Raw genomic sequence first — 18386 nt, 5'->3', positions numbered from 1 at the left:
GAAGTGAAATGACTCACCCAAGGTGACACAGCGGATGAGTGGCAGAGGCGTGATTAGAACCCAGGTCCTCTGACTCCTGGGCCTGGGCTCTATCCACTAGGCCATGCTGCTTCTCAAGGCAGGGATCACGTCTACTAATTATACTGTAGAATTAAATATATTCATTCATTCAATCAATCAATCAATCAATTGTATTTATTGAGCGCTTACTGTGTGCAGAGCACTGTACTAAGCGCTTGGGAAGTACAAGTTGGCAACATAGAGAGACAGTCCCTACCCAACAGTGGGCTCACAGTCTAAAAGGGGAGACAGAGAACAAAACCAAACATACTAACAAAATGAAATAGAGTAGATATGTACAAGTAAAATAAATAAAAAAATAAATAAAGTAATAAAATGTACAAACATATATACAGGTGCTGTGGGGAAGGGAAGGAGGTAAGATGGGGGGATGGAGAGGGGGATGAGGGGGAAAGGAAGGAAGGGGCTCAGTCTGGGAAGGCCTCCTGGTATTTATTGAGCACTTACTGTGTGCAGAGCACTGGACTAAGCGCTTGGGAAGTACAAGTCGGCAACATCTAGAGACGGTCCCTACCCAACAACGGTCTCACAATCTAGAAGGGGGAGACAGACAACCAAACAAACCATGTTCAATTCATTACTAAATCCTGTTGGGTCGACCTTCACGACATTGCTAAAATCGCCCTCTCCTTTCTATCATCATCATCATCATCATCAATCATATTTATTGAGCGCTTATTATGTGCAGAGCACTGTACTAAGCGCTTGGGAAGTACAAATTGGCAACATATAGAGACAGTCCCTACCCAACAGTGGGCTCACAGTCTAAAAGTTCTACCCAAACCACTGCCACGTTAGTTGAAGCACTTTTCCTCTCCGGCCTTGATTTTTGTATCAGTCTCCTTGCCAACTTCCCTGCCCTCTGTCTCTCCCCATTCCAGTCCATACTTTCATTCATTCAATCGTATTTATTAAGCGCTTACTGTGTGCAGAGCACTGTACTGAGCGCTTGGGAAGTACAAGTTGGCAACATATAGAGACGGTCCCTACCCAACAACGGGCTCACAGTCTACTTCACTCTGCTGCCCGGGCCATTTTTCTACAAAAATTTTCAGGCCCCGTTTCCCCACTCCTCAAGAACTTCCCGTGTTTGACCACCCCGACTCCACCAATTGCCAGCTGGGTGACTTTGGGCAAGTCACTTCATCATCATCATCAATCGTATTTATTGAGCGCTTACTGTGTGCACAGCACTGTACTAAGCGCTTGGGAAGTACAAATTGGCAACATATAGAGACAGTCCCTACCCAACAGTGGGCTCACAGTCTAAAAGGGGGAGACAGAGAACAAAACCAAACATACTAACAAAATAAAATAAATAGAATAGATATGTACAAGTAAAATAAATAAATAGAGTAATAAATATGTACAAACATATATACATATATACAGGTGCTGTGGGGAAGGGAAGGAGGTAAGATGGGGGGATGGAGAGGGGGACGAGGGGGAGAGGAAGGATCTGTAAAATGGGGACTAAGACTGTGAGCCCCCCGTGGGACAACCTGATCACCTTGTCACCTCCCCAGTGCTTAGAACAGTGCTTTGCACATAGTAAGCGCTTAATAAATGCTATCATTATTATTATCCACCTCCGCATCCAACAGAAACTTCTCACCTTTGACTTTAAATCGCTCAATTCCCTCGCCCCCTTCGACCTCATCTCACTACAACTCAGCCTGCACTACTACAACTCCCAGACTGAGCCCCTTCCTTCCTCTCCCCCTCGTCCCCCTCTCCATCCCCCATCTTACCTCCTTCCCTTCCCCACAGCACCTGTAAATATGTATATATGTTTGTACATATTTATTACTCTGTTTATTTTACTTGTACATATCTATTCTATTTATTTTATTTTGTTAGTGTGTTTTGTTTTGTTCTCTGTCTCCCCCTTTTAGACTGTGAGCCCACTGTTGGGTAGGGACTGTCTCTATATGTTGCCAATTTGTACTTCCCAAGCGCTTAGTACAGTGCTCTGCACATAGTAAGCGCTCAATAAATGCGATTGATGATGATGATGATGATGATGCACACTTTGCTTCTCTAATGGCAGCCTCCTTACGGTGCCTCCATCTCTCCTATCTCGCTGCCAACCCCCGGCCCACGTCCTGGAATGCCCTCCCTCCTCATATTCATTCAATCGGATTTATTGAGCGCTTACTGTGTGCAGAGCACTGTACTAAGCGCTTATCCCACAGACAACTACTCTCCCCCCACTTCAAAGCCTCACTGAAGGCCCTTCTCCCCCAAGAGGCCTTCCCTAACTAAGCCCTCCTTTCCTCTAATCCCACTCCCTTCTGCCTTATTCCCTTTATACATCCCCTCTCCCAGCCCCACTGTGCTCAAGTACACGCTGCTCGGAGAAGCAGCGTGGCTCAGTGGAAAGAGCACGGGCTTGGGAGTCAGAGGTCATGGGTTCTAATCCCGGCTCCGCCACTTGTCGGCTGTGTGACTTTGGACAAGTCACTTCACTTCTCTGGGCCTCAGTGACCTCATCTGTAAAAATAGGGATGAAGACTGTGAGCCCCCCGTGGGACAACCTGATCACCTTGTAACCTCCCCAGCGCTTAGAACAGTGCTTTGCAAAAAGTAAGTGCTTAATAAATGTCATTATTATTAGTATTATTATAGCTGTATTTATTTGTATTAACATCTGCCCCACCCAGACTGTAAGTTCATTGTGGGCAGGGAATGAGTCTGTTATATTGTATTCATTCATTCATTCAATTGTATTTATTGAGCGCTAACTGTGTGCAGAGTACTGTACTAAGCACTTGGGAAGTACAAGTTGTATTGTAATGATAATAATGATGGTATTTGCTAAGTGCTTACTATGTGCCAAGCACTGTTCTAAATGCTGTGGGGGGGGGGGAATACGAGATGATCAGGTTGTCCCACATAGGGATCACAGTCTTAATCCCCATCTAACAGATGAGGTCACTGAGTTTCAGTGAAGTGACTTGCCCAGAGTCACCCAGCTGACAAGTGGCAGAGCTGGGATTAATAATAATAATAATGGCATTTGTTAAGCGCTTACTATGTGCAGAGCACTGTTCTAAGCACTGCAGGGGGTTACAAGGTGATCAGGTTGTTCCACGTGGGGCTCACAGTCTTCATCCCCATTTTCTAGATGAGGTAACTGAGGTTTAGTGAAGTGACTTGCCCAAAGTCACCCAGCTGACAAGTGGCAGAGCTGGGATAAAATAATAATAATAATAATAATGGCATTTGTTAAGCGCTTACTATGTGCAGAGCACTGTTCTAAGTGCTGGGGAGGATACAAGGTGATCAGGCTGTCCCACGTGGGGCTCATAGTTTTAATCCCCATTTAACAGATGAGGTTACTGAGGCTCAGTGGATTTGCCCAAAGTCACCCAGCTGACAAGTGGCAGAGCTGGGATTAATAATAATAATAATAATAATAATAATAATAATAATGGCATTTGTTAAGCACTTACTATGTGCAGAGCACTGTTCTAAGTATTGGAGGGGGTTACAGGTTGTCCCACGTGGGGCTCCCAGTCTTCATCCCCATTTTCCAGATGAGGTCACGGAGGCTCAGAGAAGTGAAGTTACTATTCTATTTATTTTATTTTGTTAATATGTTTTGTTTTGTTGTCTGTCTCCCCCTTCTAGACTGTGAGCCCGTTGTTGGGTAGGGACGGTCTCTAGATGTTGCCAACTTGTCCTTCCCAAGCGCTCAGTACAGTGCTCTGCACACAGTAAACGCTCAATAAATACGATTGAATGAATGAATAATAATAATGATGATGGCATTTAGTAAGCACTTACTATGTGCAAAGCACTGTTCTAAGCACTGGGGAGCTTACAAGGTGATCAGGTTGTCCCACAGGGGGCTCACAGTCTTAATCCCCATTTTCCAGATGAGGGAACTGAGGCCCAGAGAAGTGAAGTGACTTGCCCAAAGTCACACAGTTGACAAGTGCCCCCTCCTTCCTCTCCCCCTCCTCCTCCCTCCATCCCCCCTGCCTTACCTCCCTCCCTTCCCCACAGCACCTGTATATATGTTTGTACGGATTTATTACTCTATTTCACTTGTACATATTTACTCTATTTTATTTTGTTAATATGTTTTGCTTTGTTCTCTGTCTCCCCCTTCTAGACTGTGAGCCCACTGTTGGGTAGGGACCAACTCTATATGTTGCCAACTTGGACTTCCCAAGCGCTTAGTACAGTGCTCTGCACACAGTAAGCGCTCAATAAATACGATTGAATGAATGAATAATAATAATGATGATGATGACGGCATTTATTAAGCACTTACTATGTGCAAAGCACTGTTCTAAGCACTGGGGAGCTTACAATGTGATCAGGTTGTCCCACAGGGGGCTCACAGTCTTAATCCCCATTTTCCAGATGAGGGAACTGAGGCCCAGAGAAGCGAAGTGACTTGCCTAAAGTCACACAGCTGACAACTGGAGGAGTCGGGATTTGAACCCATGACCTCTGACTCCAAAGCCCGGGCTCTTTCCACTGAGCAGCGCTGCGCTTAGTACAGTGGTCAGCACATAATAAGCGCCCAATAAATACGATTGACTGACAGACTGACTCTCCTTCCGGTTCGCCGGACCTGCGTGGGGCGGCCGCCGGGGGGCAGTAGGGAGCCTAACGGCCCAGTCAGCGCTCAATCAATCAATCAATCAATCAATCAATCGTATTTATTGAGCGCTTACTGTGTGCAGAGCACTGTACTGAGCGCTTGGGAAGTACAAGTTGGCAACATATAGAGACAGTCCCTACTCAACAGTGGGCTCACAGTCTAGAAGATAAAGAAATACGGTTGAAGGAATGAATGAATGAATAATTATAATAATGGCACTTATTAAGCACTTACTATGTGCAAATCAATCAATCGTATTTATTGAGCGCTTACTGTGTGCAAAGCACTGTTCTAAGCACTGGGGAGCTTACAAGGTGATCAGGTTGTCCCACAGGGGGCTCACAGTCTTCATCCCCGTTTTCCAGATGAGGGAACTGAGGCCCAGAGAAGTGAAGTGACTTGCCCAAATTCACACAGCTGACAATTGGCGGAGCCGGGATTTGAACCCATGACCTCTGACTCCAAAGCCCGGGCTCTTTCCACGGAGCCGCGCTGCGCTTAGTACAGTGCTCAGCACATAATAAGCGCCCAATAAATACGCTTGCCTGACTGACTCCCCTTCCAGCTCGCTGGACCTGCCTGGGGCGGCAGCCGGGGCACAGTAGGGAGCCTAACGGCTCAGTCAGCGCTCAATCAATCAATCAATCAATCAATCGTATTTATTGAGCGCTTACTGTGTGCAGAGCACTGGACTGAGCGCTTGGGAAGTACAAGTTGGCAACATCTAGAGACAGTCCCCACCCAACAGTGGGCTCACAGTCTAGAAGATGCTGTGTGACCCTGGGCAAGTCACTTCGATTTCTCTGGGCCTCAGTCGCCTCATCTGTACAGTGGGGATTGAGACTGTAAACCCCGGGTGGGACAGGGACTGTGTTCAACCCAAATAGCTCGTATCCACCTAAGCGCTTAGTACAGTGCCTGGCACTTAATAACCACTTAACAAATTCCCCCTACCCATCCCCCCCCCTTACCTCCTTCCCCTCCCCACAGCACCTGTATATATGTATATGTTTGTACGTACTTATTACTCATCATCATCATCATCAATCGTATTTATTGAGCGCTTACTATGTGCAGAGCACTGTACTAAGCGCTTGGGAAGTACAAATTGGCAACACATAGAGACAGTCCCTACCCAACAGTGGGCTCACAGTCTAAAAGGGGGAGACAGAGAACAAAACCAAACATACTAACAAAATAAAATAAATAGAATAGATATGGACAAATAAAATAAATAAATAGAGTAAAAAATATGTACAAACATAAATACATATATACATATATACTACTCTATTTTATTTGTACGTAGTTATTCCATTTATTTTATTTTGTTAATATGTTTTGTTCTGTCTCCCCCGTCTAGACTGTGAGCCGATTGTTGGGTAGGGACCGTCTCTATTTGTTGCCAACTTGTACTTACCAGGCGCTTAGTACAGTGCTCTGCACACAGTAAATGCTCAATAAATACGATTGATTGAATGAAGGAATGAAATAAATACGATTGAATGAATGAATGAATAATTATAATAATGGCATTTATTAAGCACTGGGGTGCTTACAAGGTGATCAGGTTGTCCCACAGGGGGCTCACAGTCTTCATCCCCATTTTCCAGATGAGGGAACTGAGACCCAGAGAAGTGAAGCGACTTGCCCAAAGTCACACAGCTGACAGCTGGCGGAGTCGGGATTTGAACCCATGACCTCTGACTCCAAAGCCCGCGCTGCGCTTAGTACAGTGCTCAGCACATAATAAGCGCCCAATAAATACGATTGACTGACAGACTGACTCCCCTTCCGGTTCGCCGGACCTGCGTGGGGCGGCCGCCGGGGGGCAGTAGGGAGCCCAACGGCTCTGCCGGAGCCTCCCCTTTAAGGAGGGTGGCTGGTACTTGTCCTCCGGCTAAAAAGGCCTAACCCTTTAAGGGGGAGGTTCCGAGCCTGAATGGCGGCTACTTCGAATCGGGCTTCGGACACGGCCTGGCCTCCTTCCCATCCGGCTCCGCCACCGGACTCCAGGGTCCCCTAGGGTCCCTCAGGGTCACTTAAGGTCCTTCAGGGTCCCTTAAGGTCACTCAAGGTCCCTCAGGCCTCTGGCCGGCCTCTCCCGGCAGCCCCCGCGGCGGACCCTGCTTATGGCGGACGAAGGAGCCCAGCTGCTGCCGTCGCCATGGTAACACGCCCCCTTACCCCATCCCCTCCCCCCACCTCGTGCCTCGGTCGCCATGGCAACTCCTCGTGCGGGGCACCGCCCTTCCGGTGCGACGACGCTCCTCGCCTCATAAGGCCCCCCCCTTCCCCGTCGCCATGGTAACGCCTCCTCCCTGGGGGGGTGGGTGTCCCCAGGGCCTGTGGTAAATCAATCAATCAATCAATCGTATTTATTGAGCGCTTACTGTGTGCAGAGCACTGTACTAAGCGCTTGGGAAGTACAAGTTGGCAACATATAGAGACAGTCCCTATCAATCAATCAATCGTATTTATTGAGCGCTTACTGTGTGCAGAGCACTGTACTAAGCACTTGGGAAGTACAAGTTGGCAACATATAGAGACAGTCCCTATCAATCAATCGCTTTTATTGAGCGCTTACTGTGTGCAGAGCACTGTACTAAGCGCTTGGGAAGTACAATCAATCAAACGTATTTATTGAGCGCTTACTGTGTGCAGAGCACTGTACTAAGCGCTTGGAAAGTCCAAGTTGGCAACATATAGAGACAGTCCCTATCAATCAATCGCTTTTATTGAGCGCTTACTGTGTGCAGAGCACTGTACTAAGCGCTTGGGAAGTACAGTCAATCAATCAATCGTATTTATTGAGCGCTTACTGTGTGCACAGCACTGTACTAAGCGCTTGGGAAGTAGAAGTTGGCAACATATGGAGACAGTCCCAATCAATCAATCAATCATAATTATTGAGTGCTTACTGTGTGCAGAGCACTGTACTAAGCGTTTGGGAAGTACAATCAATCAATCGTATTGAGCGCTTACTGTGAGCAGAGAACTGTACTAAGCGCTTGGGAAGTCCAAGTTGACAACATGTAGAGACAGTCCCTATCAATCAACCAATCAATCGTATTTATTGAGTGCTTACTGTGTGCAGAGCACTGTACTAAGCGCTTGGGAAGTCCAAGGTGGCAACATATAAAGTCCCTATCAATCAGTCAATCAATCATATTTATTGAGCGCTTGCTGTGTGCAGAGCACTGTACTAAGCGCTTGGGAAGTCCAAGTTGGCAACATATAGAGACAGTCCCTACCCAACAGTGGGCTCACAGTCTAGAAGAGGCCCTGAAGCCCCCCACTCCCACAGAAGCCCCGGAGAACCGGCCCCCTCCCCACAGCTCGGCAGGGAGGCCTAGTGGAAAGAGCCCGGGCCTAGGAGTTGGAAAATAATAATAATAATAATAGCATTTATTAAGCGCTTACTGTGTGCCAAGCACTGTTCTATAGCGCTTAGTACAGTGCTCTGCACACAGTAAGCGCTCAATAAATACGATTGATTATTCTAAGCATGGGGGAGGTTACAAGGTGATCAGGTTGTCCCACGGGGGGCTCACAGTCTTCATCCCCATTTTTCAGATGAGGAAACTGAGGCCCAGAGAAGTGCCAGCTTGTACTTCCCAAGTGCTTAGTACAGTGCTCTGCACACAGTAAGCGCTCAATAAATACGACTGCATGAATAATAATAATGTTGGTATTTGTTAAGCGCTTACTATGTGCAAAGCACTGTTCTAAGCGCTGGGGGGAACACAAGGAGATGAGGTTGTCCCATGTGGGGCTCACAGTCTTAATCCCCATTTTACAGATGAGGGAACTGAGGCACAGAGAAGTGAAGTGACTTGCCCAAGGTCACACAGCAGACATGTGGGGGAGGTGGGATTTGAACCCATGACCTCCAACTCCCAGGCCCGCGCTCTTTCCACTGAGCCACGCTGAATGAATGAAATGAATGAATGATGTGACTTGCCCAAAGTCACACAGCTGACAATTGGTGGAGCCGGGATTTGAACCCATGACCTCAGACTCCAAAGCCCATGCTCTTTCCACTGAGCCACACTGCTTCTCCTGGAGGTCGTGGGTTATTATTATTATGGTATCTGCTAAATGCTTAGTAGGTGCCAAGCACCGTTCTAAGTGCTGGGGTAGACACAGGGTAATCATAATAATAATGGCATTTATTAAGTGCATACTACGTGCCAAGCACTGTTCTAAGCGCTGGGGAGGTTACAAGGTGATCAGGTTGTCCCACGGGGGACTCACAGTCTTCATCCCCATTTTACAGATGAGGGAACTGAGGCCCAGAGAAATGAAGTGACTTGCCCAAAGTCACACAGCTGACCAGTGGGGGAGCCAGGATTTGAACCCATGACCTCGGACTCCAAAGCCCAGGCTCTTTCCACTGAGCCACACTGCTTCTCATGGAGGTCGTGGGTTATTATTATTATGGTATCTGTTAAGCGCTTACTAGGTGCCAAGCACTGCTCTAAGTGCTGGGATAGACACAGGGTAATCATAATAATGATGGCATTTACTAAGCGCTTACTATGTGCAAAGCACTGTTCTAAGCGCTGGGGAGGCTACAAGGTGATCAGGTTGTCCCATTAGGGGCTCACAGTCTTAATCCCCATTTTACAGATTTGGTCACTGAGGCACAGAGAAATGAAGTGACTTTTTTTTTTAATGGCATTTATTAAGCGCTTACTATGTGCAAGGCACTGTTCTAAGCACTGGGGAGGTTACAAGGTGATCAGGTTGTCCCATGGGGGGCTCACAGTCTTAATCCCCATTTTACAGATGAGGTAACTGAGGCACAGAGAAGCTAAGTGACTCGCCCAAAGTCACACAGCTGACAATTGGCGGAGTGGGGATTTGAACCCATGACCTCTGACTCCAAAGCCTATGCTCTTTCCACTGAGCCACAATCAGGTTGTCCCGTGTGGGGCTCACACTTTAATCCCCACTTTACAGATGAGGCAAGGTAATCAGGTTGGACACAGTCCCTGTCCCACCTGGGGCTCACCGTCTTCATCCCCATTTTACAGCTGAGGGAACTGAGGCCTAGAGAAGTGAAGTGACTTGCCTAAGGTCACACAGCAGACAGGTGGCGGAAGCGGGATTAGAACCCATGTCCTTTGACTCCCAAGCCCAGCCTCTTTCCACTAAGCCACACTGCTTCCTCCTCCCGTCTCTGCCGGTTCAAATCACTTCACTCCTCTGGGCCTCAATTCCCTCATCTGTAAAATGGGGATGAAGACTGAGCCCCATCTTACCTCCTTCCCTTCCCCACAGCACCTGTATATATGTCTATATGTTTGTACATATTTATTACTCTATTTATTTTATTTGTACATATCTATTCTATTTATTTTATTTTGTTAGTATGTTTGGTTTTGTTCTCTGTCTCCCCCTTTTAGACTGTGAGCCCACTGTTGGATAGGGACTGTCTCTATGTGTTGCCAATTTGTACGTCCCAAGCGCTTAGTACAGTGCTCTGCACATAGTAAGCGCTCAATAAATACGATTGATGATGATGATGGGGGACAGGGACTGTGTCCAACCTGATTACCTTGTATCTACCCCAGTGCGTAGAACAGTGCTTGACACATAGTAAGTGCTTAATAAATCCCATCATTATTACCATTCTTATTCCCTGGTGAGGACCAAAATTCCCTGCCCATCCAGGCCCCATCGGGCAGGCTCACAGACCCACGGGACAATTGCCCCAGGGGGTAAAGGCCGGGGTGCAACCCCCAACCTCCCCACCCACCTGCTGATGGCAATCAATCAATCAATCATATTTATTGAGCACTTACTGTGTGCAGAGCACTGTACTAAGCGCTTGGGAAGTACAAGTTGGCAACATATAGAGGCAGCCCCTACGCATGAGCCCACTGTTGGGTAGGGACTGTCTCTAAATGTTGCCAATTTGTACTTCCCAAGCGCTTAGTCCAGTGCTCTGCACACAGTAAGCGCTCAATAAATACGATTGATGACTGATGATGATAAAAGGGGGAGACAGAGAACAAAACCAAGCATACTAACAAAATAAAATAAATAGAATAGATATGTACAGGTAAAATAAAGCTCCCTCCTGGGAGCTTGGAGCCACACTCTCCTCCTTCAAGAGGCTGCGGAGGCTCCTGGGGCATGCATTTGCACCCTATATTCACCCCATAATAATAGCAATAATAATGATGGCATTTGTTAAGCGCTTACTATGTGCAAAGCACTGTTCTAAGCGCTGGGGGGGGATACAAGGTGCTCAGTTTGTCCCACGTGGGGTTCACAGTCGTCATCCCCATTTTACAGATGAGGTCACTGAGGCTCAGTGAAGTTTAGTGACTCGCCCAAGGTCACAAGCAGACATGTGGCTGCTAATCTCCTCACCGTACCTCGTTCTCGCCTGTCCCGCCATCCACCCCCGGCCCACATCATCCCCCGGGCCTGGAATGCCCTCCCTCTGCCCCTCCGCCAAGCTAGCTCTCTTCCTCCCTTCAAGGCCCTGCTGAGAGCTCACCTCCTCCAGGAGGCCTTCCCAGACTGAGTCCCTTCCTTCCTCTCCCCCTCATCCCCCTCTCCATCCCCCCCGTCTTACCTCCTTCCCTTCCCCACAGCACCTGTATATATGTATATATGGTTGTACATATTTATTACTCTATTTATTTATTTATTTTACTTGTACATATCTATCCTATTTATTTTATTTTGTTAGTATGTTTGGTTTTGTTCTCTGTCTCCCCCTTTTAGACTGTGAGCCCACTGTTGGGTAGGGACTGTCTCTATATGTTGCCAATTTGTACTTCCCAAGCGCTTAGTACAGTGCTCTGCACATAGTAAGCGCTCAATAAATACGATTGATGATGATGTGGCGGAGCCGGGATTAGAACCCATGACCTCTGACTCCCAAGCCCGGGCTCTTTCCACTGAGCCACGCTGCTTCCCATGATCAGCACTTATGTACATTGCTATAATTTGTATATATTAGTGTCTGTCTCCCTGTTCTAGAGGTATATCGTACTCTCCCAAGCGCTTAGTACAGTGCTCTGCACACAGTAAACGCTCCTTCCCTCCTTATACCTGATGATGACTCTCCCCTTTGGAGCCTTATTGAAGGCCCATCTCCTCCAAGAGGCCTTCCCTGACTAAGCCCTCCTTTCCTCTTCTCCCACTCCCTTCTGCGGCGCCCTGACTTGCCGCTCCACAACACTTATTCATTCATTCAATCGTACGTATTGAGCGCTTACTGTGTGCAGAGCACTGTACTAAGCGCTTGGGAAGTACAAGTCGGCAACATATGGAGACGGTCCCTCCCCAACCACGGGCTTACGTCCATATCCGTCATGTCTTCATTTCTATTCATGTCCGTCTCCCCCGTCTAGACTGTAAGCTTGTTGTGGGCAGGAAACATGTCTGTTTATTGTTATAATGTACTCTCCCAAGCGCTTAGTACAGTACTCCGCACACAGTAAGCACTCAAAAAATACGATTGATGATGATATCCGTCATTTCTTCATTTCTATTCATGTCCGTCTCCCCCGTCTAGACTGTAAGCTTGTTGTGGGCAGGAAACGTGTCTGTTTATTGTTATAATGTACTCTCCCAAGCGCTTAGTACAGTACTCCGCACACAGTAAGCACTCAATAAATACGATTGATGATGATATCCGTCATTTCTTCATTTCTATTAATGTCCGTCTCCCCCGTCTAGACTGTAAGCTTGTTGTGGGCAGGAAACATGTCTGTTTATTGTTATAATGTACTCTCCCAAGCGCTTAGTACAGTACTCCGCACACAGTAAGCGCTCAATAAATACAATTGAATGAAGAATGGACCGACTGACTGTAAGCTCTTTTTGATGTTCATGTCTACCAACTCTGTTATATTCTCCCAAGCGCTTAGTGCAGTGCTCTGTCCACAGTAAGCGCTCAATAAATACGATCAATTGAACTGTGAGACGACCCATCTCGGCTAAGATGGATCAGAGACTAGAGAAGCAGCGTGGCTCAGTGGAAAGAGCAGGGGCTTTGGAGTCAGAGGTCATGGGTTCAAATCCCAGCTCCACCACTCATCAGCTGTGTGACTTTGGGCAAGCCACTTAACTTCTCTGGGCCTTGGTTCCCTCATCTGTAAAATGGGGATGAAGACTGTGAGCCCCACGTGGGACAACCTGATCACCTTGTAAATTCCCCAGTGCTTAGAACAGTGCTCTGCACGTAGTAAGTGCTTAATAAATGCCATTATAAACAGTGCTCTGCACATAGTAAGCGCTTAATAAATGCCATTATTATTATTATTATTATTATAAGACTGTTTCTGGCGTTGGACCAGGGGTCGAGAGACAGGCCTCTGGGGCTGTCAAAGGGTCTTTTCGAGTCTCCCACTGCCGTCTGCTCCCAGAAAAAAGCATTGGGGGGGGAGCAGGAGGGGGTTTGTCTTTAGCGAGAGATACACCTGGCAGTGAGGACGTCATTAGAAGTGGGAAGAGAGCCGATAAGGACAGATTGTACTTGTAAATTGTAACCCCTTTGCCTCTGTGCTGCATTTTCAGACTTGCAGTTTGCGGAAGCTGTTTGCCGTGGAAGAGGAGTTTGAAGATGAGGTGAGGAAGTATTAGGCATCCGTGGGTGGAGGAGGGAGGGGAGGCCGGGACCTTTGCGGGTAAACAGTGAGGCCTAGGGTCTACCCAGGCCAGCAGCCCTAGGTGAGTCCATGGATCTGGGAAGGGTGAAAAGGAAGCTGTGCTTCTGATGCCTTGGAAATCCGGATCAGGAAAATCGGGAAGCGATTTATGGGTGCTTGTTTTGTTTGGCTTTTTTTTAAATGCTTGCTATGTGCCAGGCTCTGTACTAAGCACTGGAGTACATACCAGCTAATCAGGTTGGCTCCGGTCCATGTCCCACGTGGAGGTCCCAATCTTACAGATGAGGTAACTGAGGCACAGAGAAGTGGAGTGACTTGCCCAAGGTCACACGGCTGACCAGAGTCGGAGCCAGTCGGAGCCCTCCGCTCCTCTGCCGCTAATCTCCTCACTGTGCCTCGTTCTCGCCTGTCCCACCATCGACCCCCGGCCCACGTCACCCCCCGGGCCTGGAATGCCCCCAATCCTTCTGCCCATCGGCCAAGCTAGCTCTCTTCCTCCCTTCAAGGCCCTACTGAGAGCTCACCTCCTCCAGGAGGCCTTCCCAGGCTGAGCCCCTTCCTTCCTCTCCCCCTCGTTCCCCTCTCCATCCCCCCCATCTTACCTCCTTCCCTTCCCCACAGCGCCTGTATATATGTATATGTGTCTGTACGTATTTATTACTCTATTTAGTTATTTTACTTGTACATATCTATTCTATTTATTTTATTTTGTTAATATGTTTGGTTTTGTTCTCTGTCTCCCCCTTCTAGACTGTGAGCCCACTGTTGGGTAGGGACCGTCTCTAGATGTTGCCAACCTGTACTTCCCAAGCACTTAGTCCAGTGCTCTGCACACTGTAAGCGCTCAATAAATACGATTGATTGATTTTCCCGGCATTCTTGAGGGAGGGGGAAAGAATGGCATCTGAAGTCCAGAGCGGTCAAATAACTTTTTTTTTTTAAATGGTATTTGTTAAGCGCTAACTTACTGTACTAAGTGCTGGGGTAGAATACAAGCTAATCAGGTTGGACACAGTCTCTGCCCTACATAAGGCTCACAGTCTTAGCCCCGTTTTACAGATGAGGTAACTGGGGCACAGAGAATAATCAATCAGTCAACCAATTGTATTTATTGAGCGCTCACTGTGTGCAAAGCACTGTACTAAGTGCTTGGGAAGTCCAAGTTGGCAACATATAGAGATGGTCCCTACCCAACAGTGGGCTCACAGTCTAGAAGGGGGAGACAGAGAACAAAACCAAACATATTAACAAAATAAAATAAATAGAATAGATATGTTTAAGTAAAATAAATAAATAGAGTAATAAATCCGTACAAACATATATACAGGTGCTGTGGGGAAGGGAAGGAGGTAAGGCCGGGAGGGATGGAGAAGGGGAGGAGTGATAATCGTAGTGATAATAATACTGGACATACTGTACTAAGCGCTGGAGTGGATACCAGCAAATTGGTTGGACACAATCCCCGTTCCAGGTGAGGCTCACAGTCTTAATCCTCATTTTACAGATCAATCAATTAATCAATCAATAGTATTTATTGAGCGCTTACTGTGTGCAGAGCACTGTACTGAGTGCTTGGGAAGTACAAGCTGGCAACATATAGAGACAGTCCCTACCCAACAGTGGGCTCACAGTCTAAAAGGGGGAGACAGAGAACAAAACCAAACATACTAACAAAATAAAATAAATAGAATAGATATGTATGTACAAGTAAAATAAATAAATAGAGTAATAAATATGTACAAACATATATACATATATATACATGTGTATTTATGTATACATATATACATATGAGGTAACAGGCCCAGAGAAGTGAAGTAACTTGCTCAGGGTCACCCAGCGGACGAGTGGCGGAGCCAGGATTAGAACCCAGGTCTTTCCGATTCCCAGGCCCGTGCTCTGTGACAAGGTCACACAGCAGGCAAGTGGCAGAGGCAGGATTCACACTTGGGTCTCGACAGCGTCATTCAACACGTCATTCTTCTCCCTGAGCCTATGGGTCCCTGGGCATTTGGAGTCCCTTTGGAGAAACATACATTAATCCATTGATTCAGTCATCTTTATTAAGTGCTTACCGTGCGCAGAGCTCTGTACTGAGCGCTTGGGAGAGTGCAGTACAATAATATAACTGGCGCATTCCCTGCCCACAAAGAGCTTCCCGTCTAGAGGCGGGGAGGCAGACACTGAAATAAATAAAGGAAATTACAGGTATGTACGTAAGTGCTGTGGGGCTGGGAGCGGGGAAAATCAATCAACCAATCCATCGTATTTATGGAGCACTTACTGTGGGCAGAGCACTGTACTAGGCGCTTGGGAAGTACAAGTTGGCAACATATAGAGACGGTCCGTACCCAACAGCGGGCTCACAGTCTAGAAGTCTCATTCTGAATGAGAGAAGGCCTGGCTGAGAGCTCAAGGCCCTGCTGAGAGCTCACCTCCTCCAGGAGGCCTTCCCAGACTGAGCCCCTTCCTTCCTCTCCCCCTCATCCCCCTCTCCATCCCCCCCATCTTACCTCCTTCCCTTCCCCACAGCACCTGTATATATGTATATATGTTTGTACATATTTTTTACTCTATTTATTTTATTTGTACATATCTATTCTATTTATTTTATTTTGTTAGTATGCTTGGTTTTGTTCTCTGTCTCCCCCTTTTAGACTGTGAGCCCACTGTTGGGTAGGGACTGTCTCTCTATGTTGCCAATTTGTACTTCCCAAGCGCTTAGTACAGTGCTCTGCACATAGTAAGCGCTCAATAAATACGATTGATGATGATGATGATGATGATGATGACTATGAGAATTCTCACCACTTGGCCCAAAGTGAGGGTTTAAACAGTAGTTATTCATCCTTCCCGGAGGAGGTGGTCTGGAGCTGGAGCACGAGGGCCGCCGTCCCGGAGCCAGGCTTTTGGGGTGCTGTCTTTTGGGGTGCTGTTCTAGCATCGTGGCTCAGTGGAAAGAGCACGGACTTTGGAGTCAGAGGCCATGGGTTCGAATCCTGGCTCTGCCACTTGTCAGCTGTGTGACTTTGGGCAAGCCGCTTCACTTCTCTGGGCCTCAGTTACCTCATCTGTAAAATGGGAATGAAGACTGTGAGCCCCCTGTGGGACAACCTGGTCACCTTGTATCCCCCCAGCGCTTAGAACAGTGCCTTGCACAGAGTAAGCGCTTAATAAATATCATCATTATTATTATTATTATTCTAGACAGTGAGCCCACCGTTGGGTAGGGACCGCCTCTATGTGTTGCCAACTTGGACTTCCCAAGTGCTTAGTACGGTGTTCTGCACACAGTAAGCGCTCAGTAAATACGATTGAATGAATGAATGTCTTTTAGTCCAGTGCTCTGCACACAGTAAGCACTCAATAAATACAATTGATTGATTGATTGCAGGATTTCCTGTTGGCGGTGGAGGATGCAGAAAGCCAGCTGTCCGGCTCCCTGTCCGAGAAGGCGGGCATCCCGCGGGCCATTTCCAGTGGACCGAGCGGCCCCGGGCAGGCCGCCCCCCGGGCTCAGAGCCCCCCAACTTTGACCCCCAGCGCGTCTGGGCCCGGCCTGGATCGGCCGGCCAGGAGGCCAGCCGCCCTCAGGCCTCTCCCCACCACCGGGCCGGGCGGTCCCGGGGCTCGAAGCCCGGCGGCCCCATCCTTCGCCCGTCACGGGGACCCTGGCATCAGGCTGACCGCAGGGCACGGGAGGGCCCTGCCCTGCCACGGGGAGCCCTCGTCGAGCCTCAAAAAGGCTCGGACGGTGGAGCCGCCGGGAGTTTGCGGCCTGGACCGGACCCCTCCCCGCGGTGGCCGGGCCTTGGGGGGACCAGGGGGCCTTCCCGCCCCCCAGCTGAGCGGACACGGGGCCCGGCCCTTCCGGGCGGCTCCCGGCCCCGGGCAGGCGGCCCCGTCTCCGAGCCCCCCGGGGGGGGTCCCGGGCCAGACCGAGGGGCCCCCGCTCCATCATCTCCACTCCGCGCCGGGCCCTCTCGGGACACCCTGCCGTGGCGGCCTCTCACCCCGGCCCCTCGGCATCGCCCGCCGGCCCCCCGCGTGGCTCCCGCTGCCCACCGGCCGCCCCCGGAGCCCTGCCATCCCCGGTGGTCACCACCCACCTGGTCCAGCTGGTCACCGCTGCCAACCGGGGGCCGGCCCGCTCCCCGGCCCGGGCCCCGCCGCCGCCCCGCCGCTTCCCCGGCCCTGCCGGGCTCCTCCCTCAGCAGGTGAGTGGGGCCAGGGGATGTGTGGACCCCCCCAGGGTCCGGGACAGTGCGGAGGCCTTGAAGCAGGGACGGTCTGAGATGCTCCCTCTAATAATAATCATCATAATTAATAATAATTACGATATTAAGCCCTTACAATGTGCCGGGCACTGTACGAAGCGCTGGGGTGGAGACAAGCAAACCATAAATGCAAGAAAATGATACTTGAGTGCTTACTTAACAGTGCCAAGCACTGTTCATTCATTCATTCATTCAATCGTATTTATTGAGCACTTACTGTGTGCAGAGCACTGTAGTAAGCTCTTGGAAAGTACAGAACAGTACAGAGAAGCAGCATGGCTCAGTGGAAAGAGCCCGGGCTTTGGAGTCGGAGGTCATGGGTTCAAATGCCGGCCCCGCCAATTGTCAGCTGGGTGACTTTGGGCAAATCACTTCTCTCTGCTTCAGTTCCCTCATCTGTAAAATGGGGATTAAGACTGTGAGCCCCCCCGTGGGACAACCTGATCACCTTGTATCTCCCCAGCGCTTAGAGCAGTGCTTTGCACATAGTAAGCACTTAACAAATACCAGTATTATTATTATTTAAGTGCTTACTATGTGCCAAGCACTGTTCATTCATTCATTCATTCAATCGTATTGAGCGCTTACTGTGTGCAGAGCAGTCAATCAATCAGTCATATTTATCGATCAATCAATCAATCGTATTTATTGAGCGCTTACTGTGTGCAGAGCACTGTACTAAGCTCTTGGAAAGTACAGTGCTGGGGTAGATACAAGATTATCAGGATAGACACAGACCCTGTCCCACGTGGGGCTCAAAGTCTCGATCCCCAT

At 48.6% G+C, this 18386-nt stretch overlaps 1 protein-coding gene across 1 annotated transcript in view; it reads left to right on the top strand.

The window, feature by feature from the left end:
• Positions 1-6789: 6789 nt before the first annotated feature.
• HROB (homologous recombination factor with OB-fold) overlaps positions 6790-18386 on the top strand; it is a 31052-nt gene continuing 19455 nt past the window's right edge. The window contains 4 exon segments of the mRNA XM_038753633.1: positions 6790-6869; positions 13244-13294; positions 16730-17314; positions 17316-17552. Of these exon segments, the coding sequence (XP_038609561.1) occupies positions 6867-6869; positions 13244-13294; positions 16730-17314; positions 17316-17552 (876 nt within the window). The 5' untranslated portion in view covers positions 6790-6866.

This window comes from Tachyglossus aculeatus, chromosome 11 (genome assembly GCF_015852505.1).
Source record: "Tachyglossus aculeatus isolate mTacAcu1 chromosome 11, mTacAcu1.pri, whole genome shotgun sequence".
Lineage (NCBI taxonomy): Eukaryota > Metazoa > Chordata > Mammalia > Monotremata > Tachyglossidae > Tachyglossus > Tachyglossus aculeatus.
The sequence above is the reverse complement of the archived record's forward strand: the minus strand, read 5'-3'. Positions and strand labels throughout refer to the sequence as shown.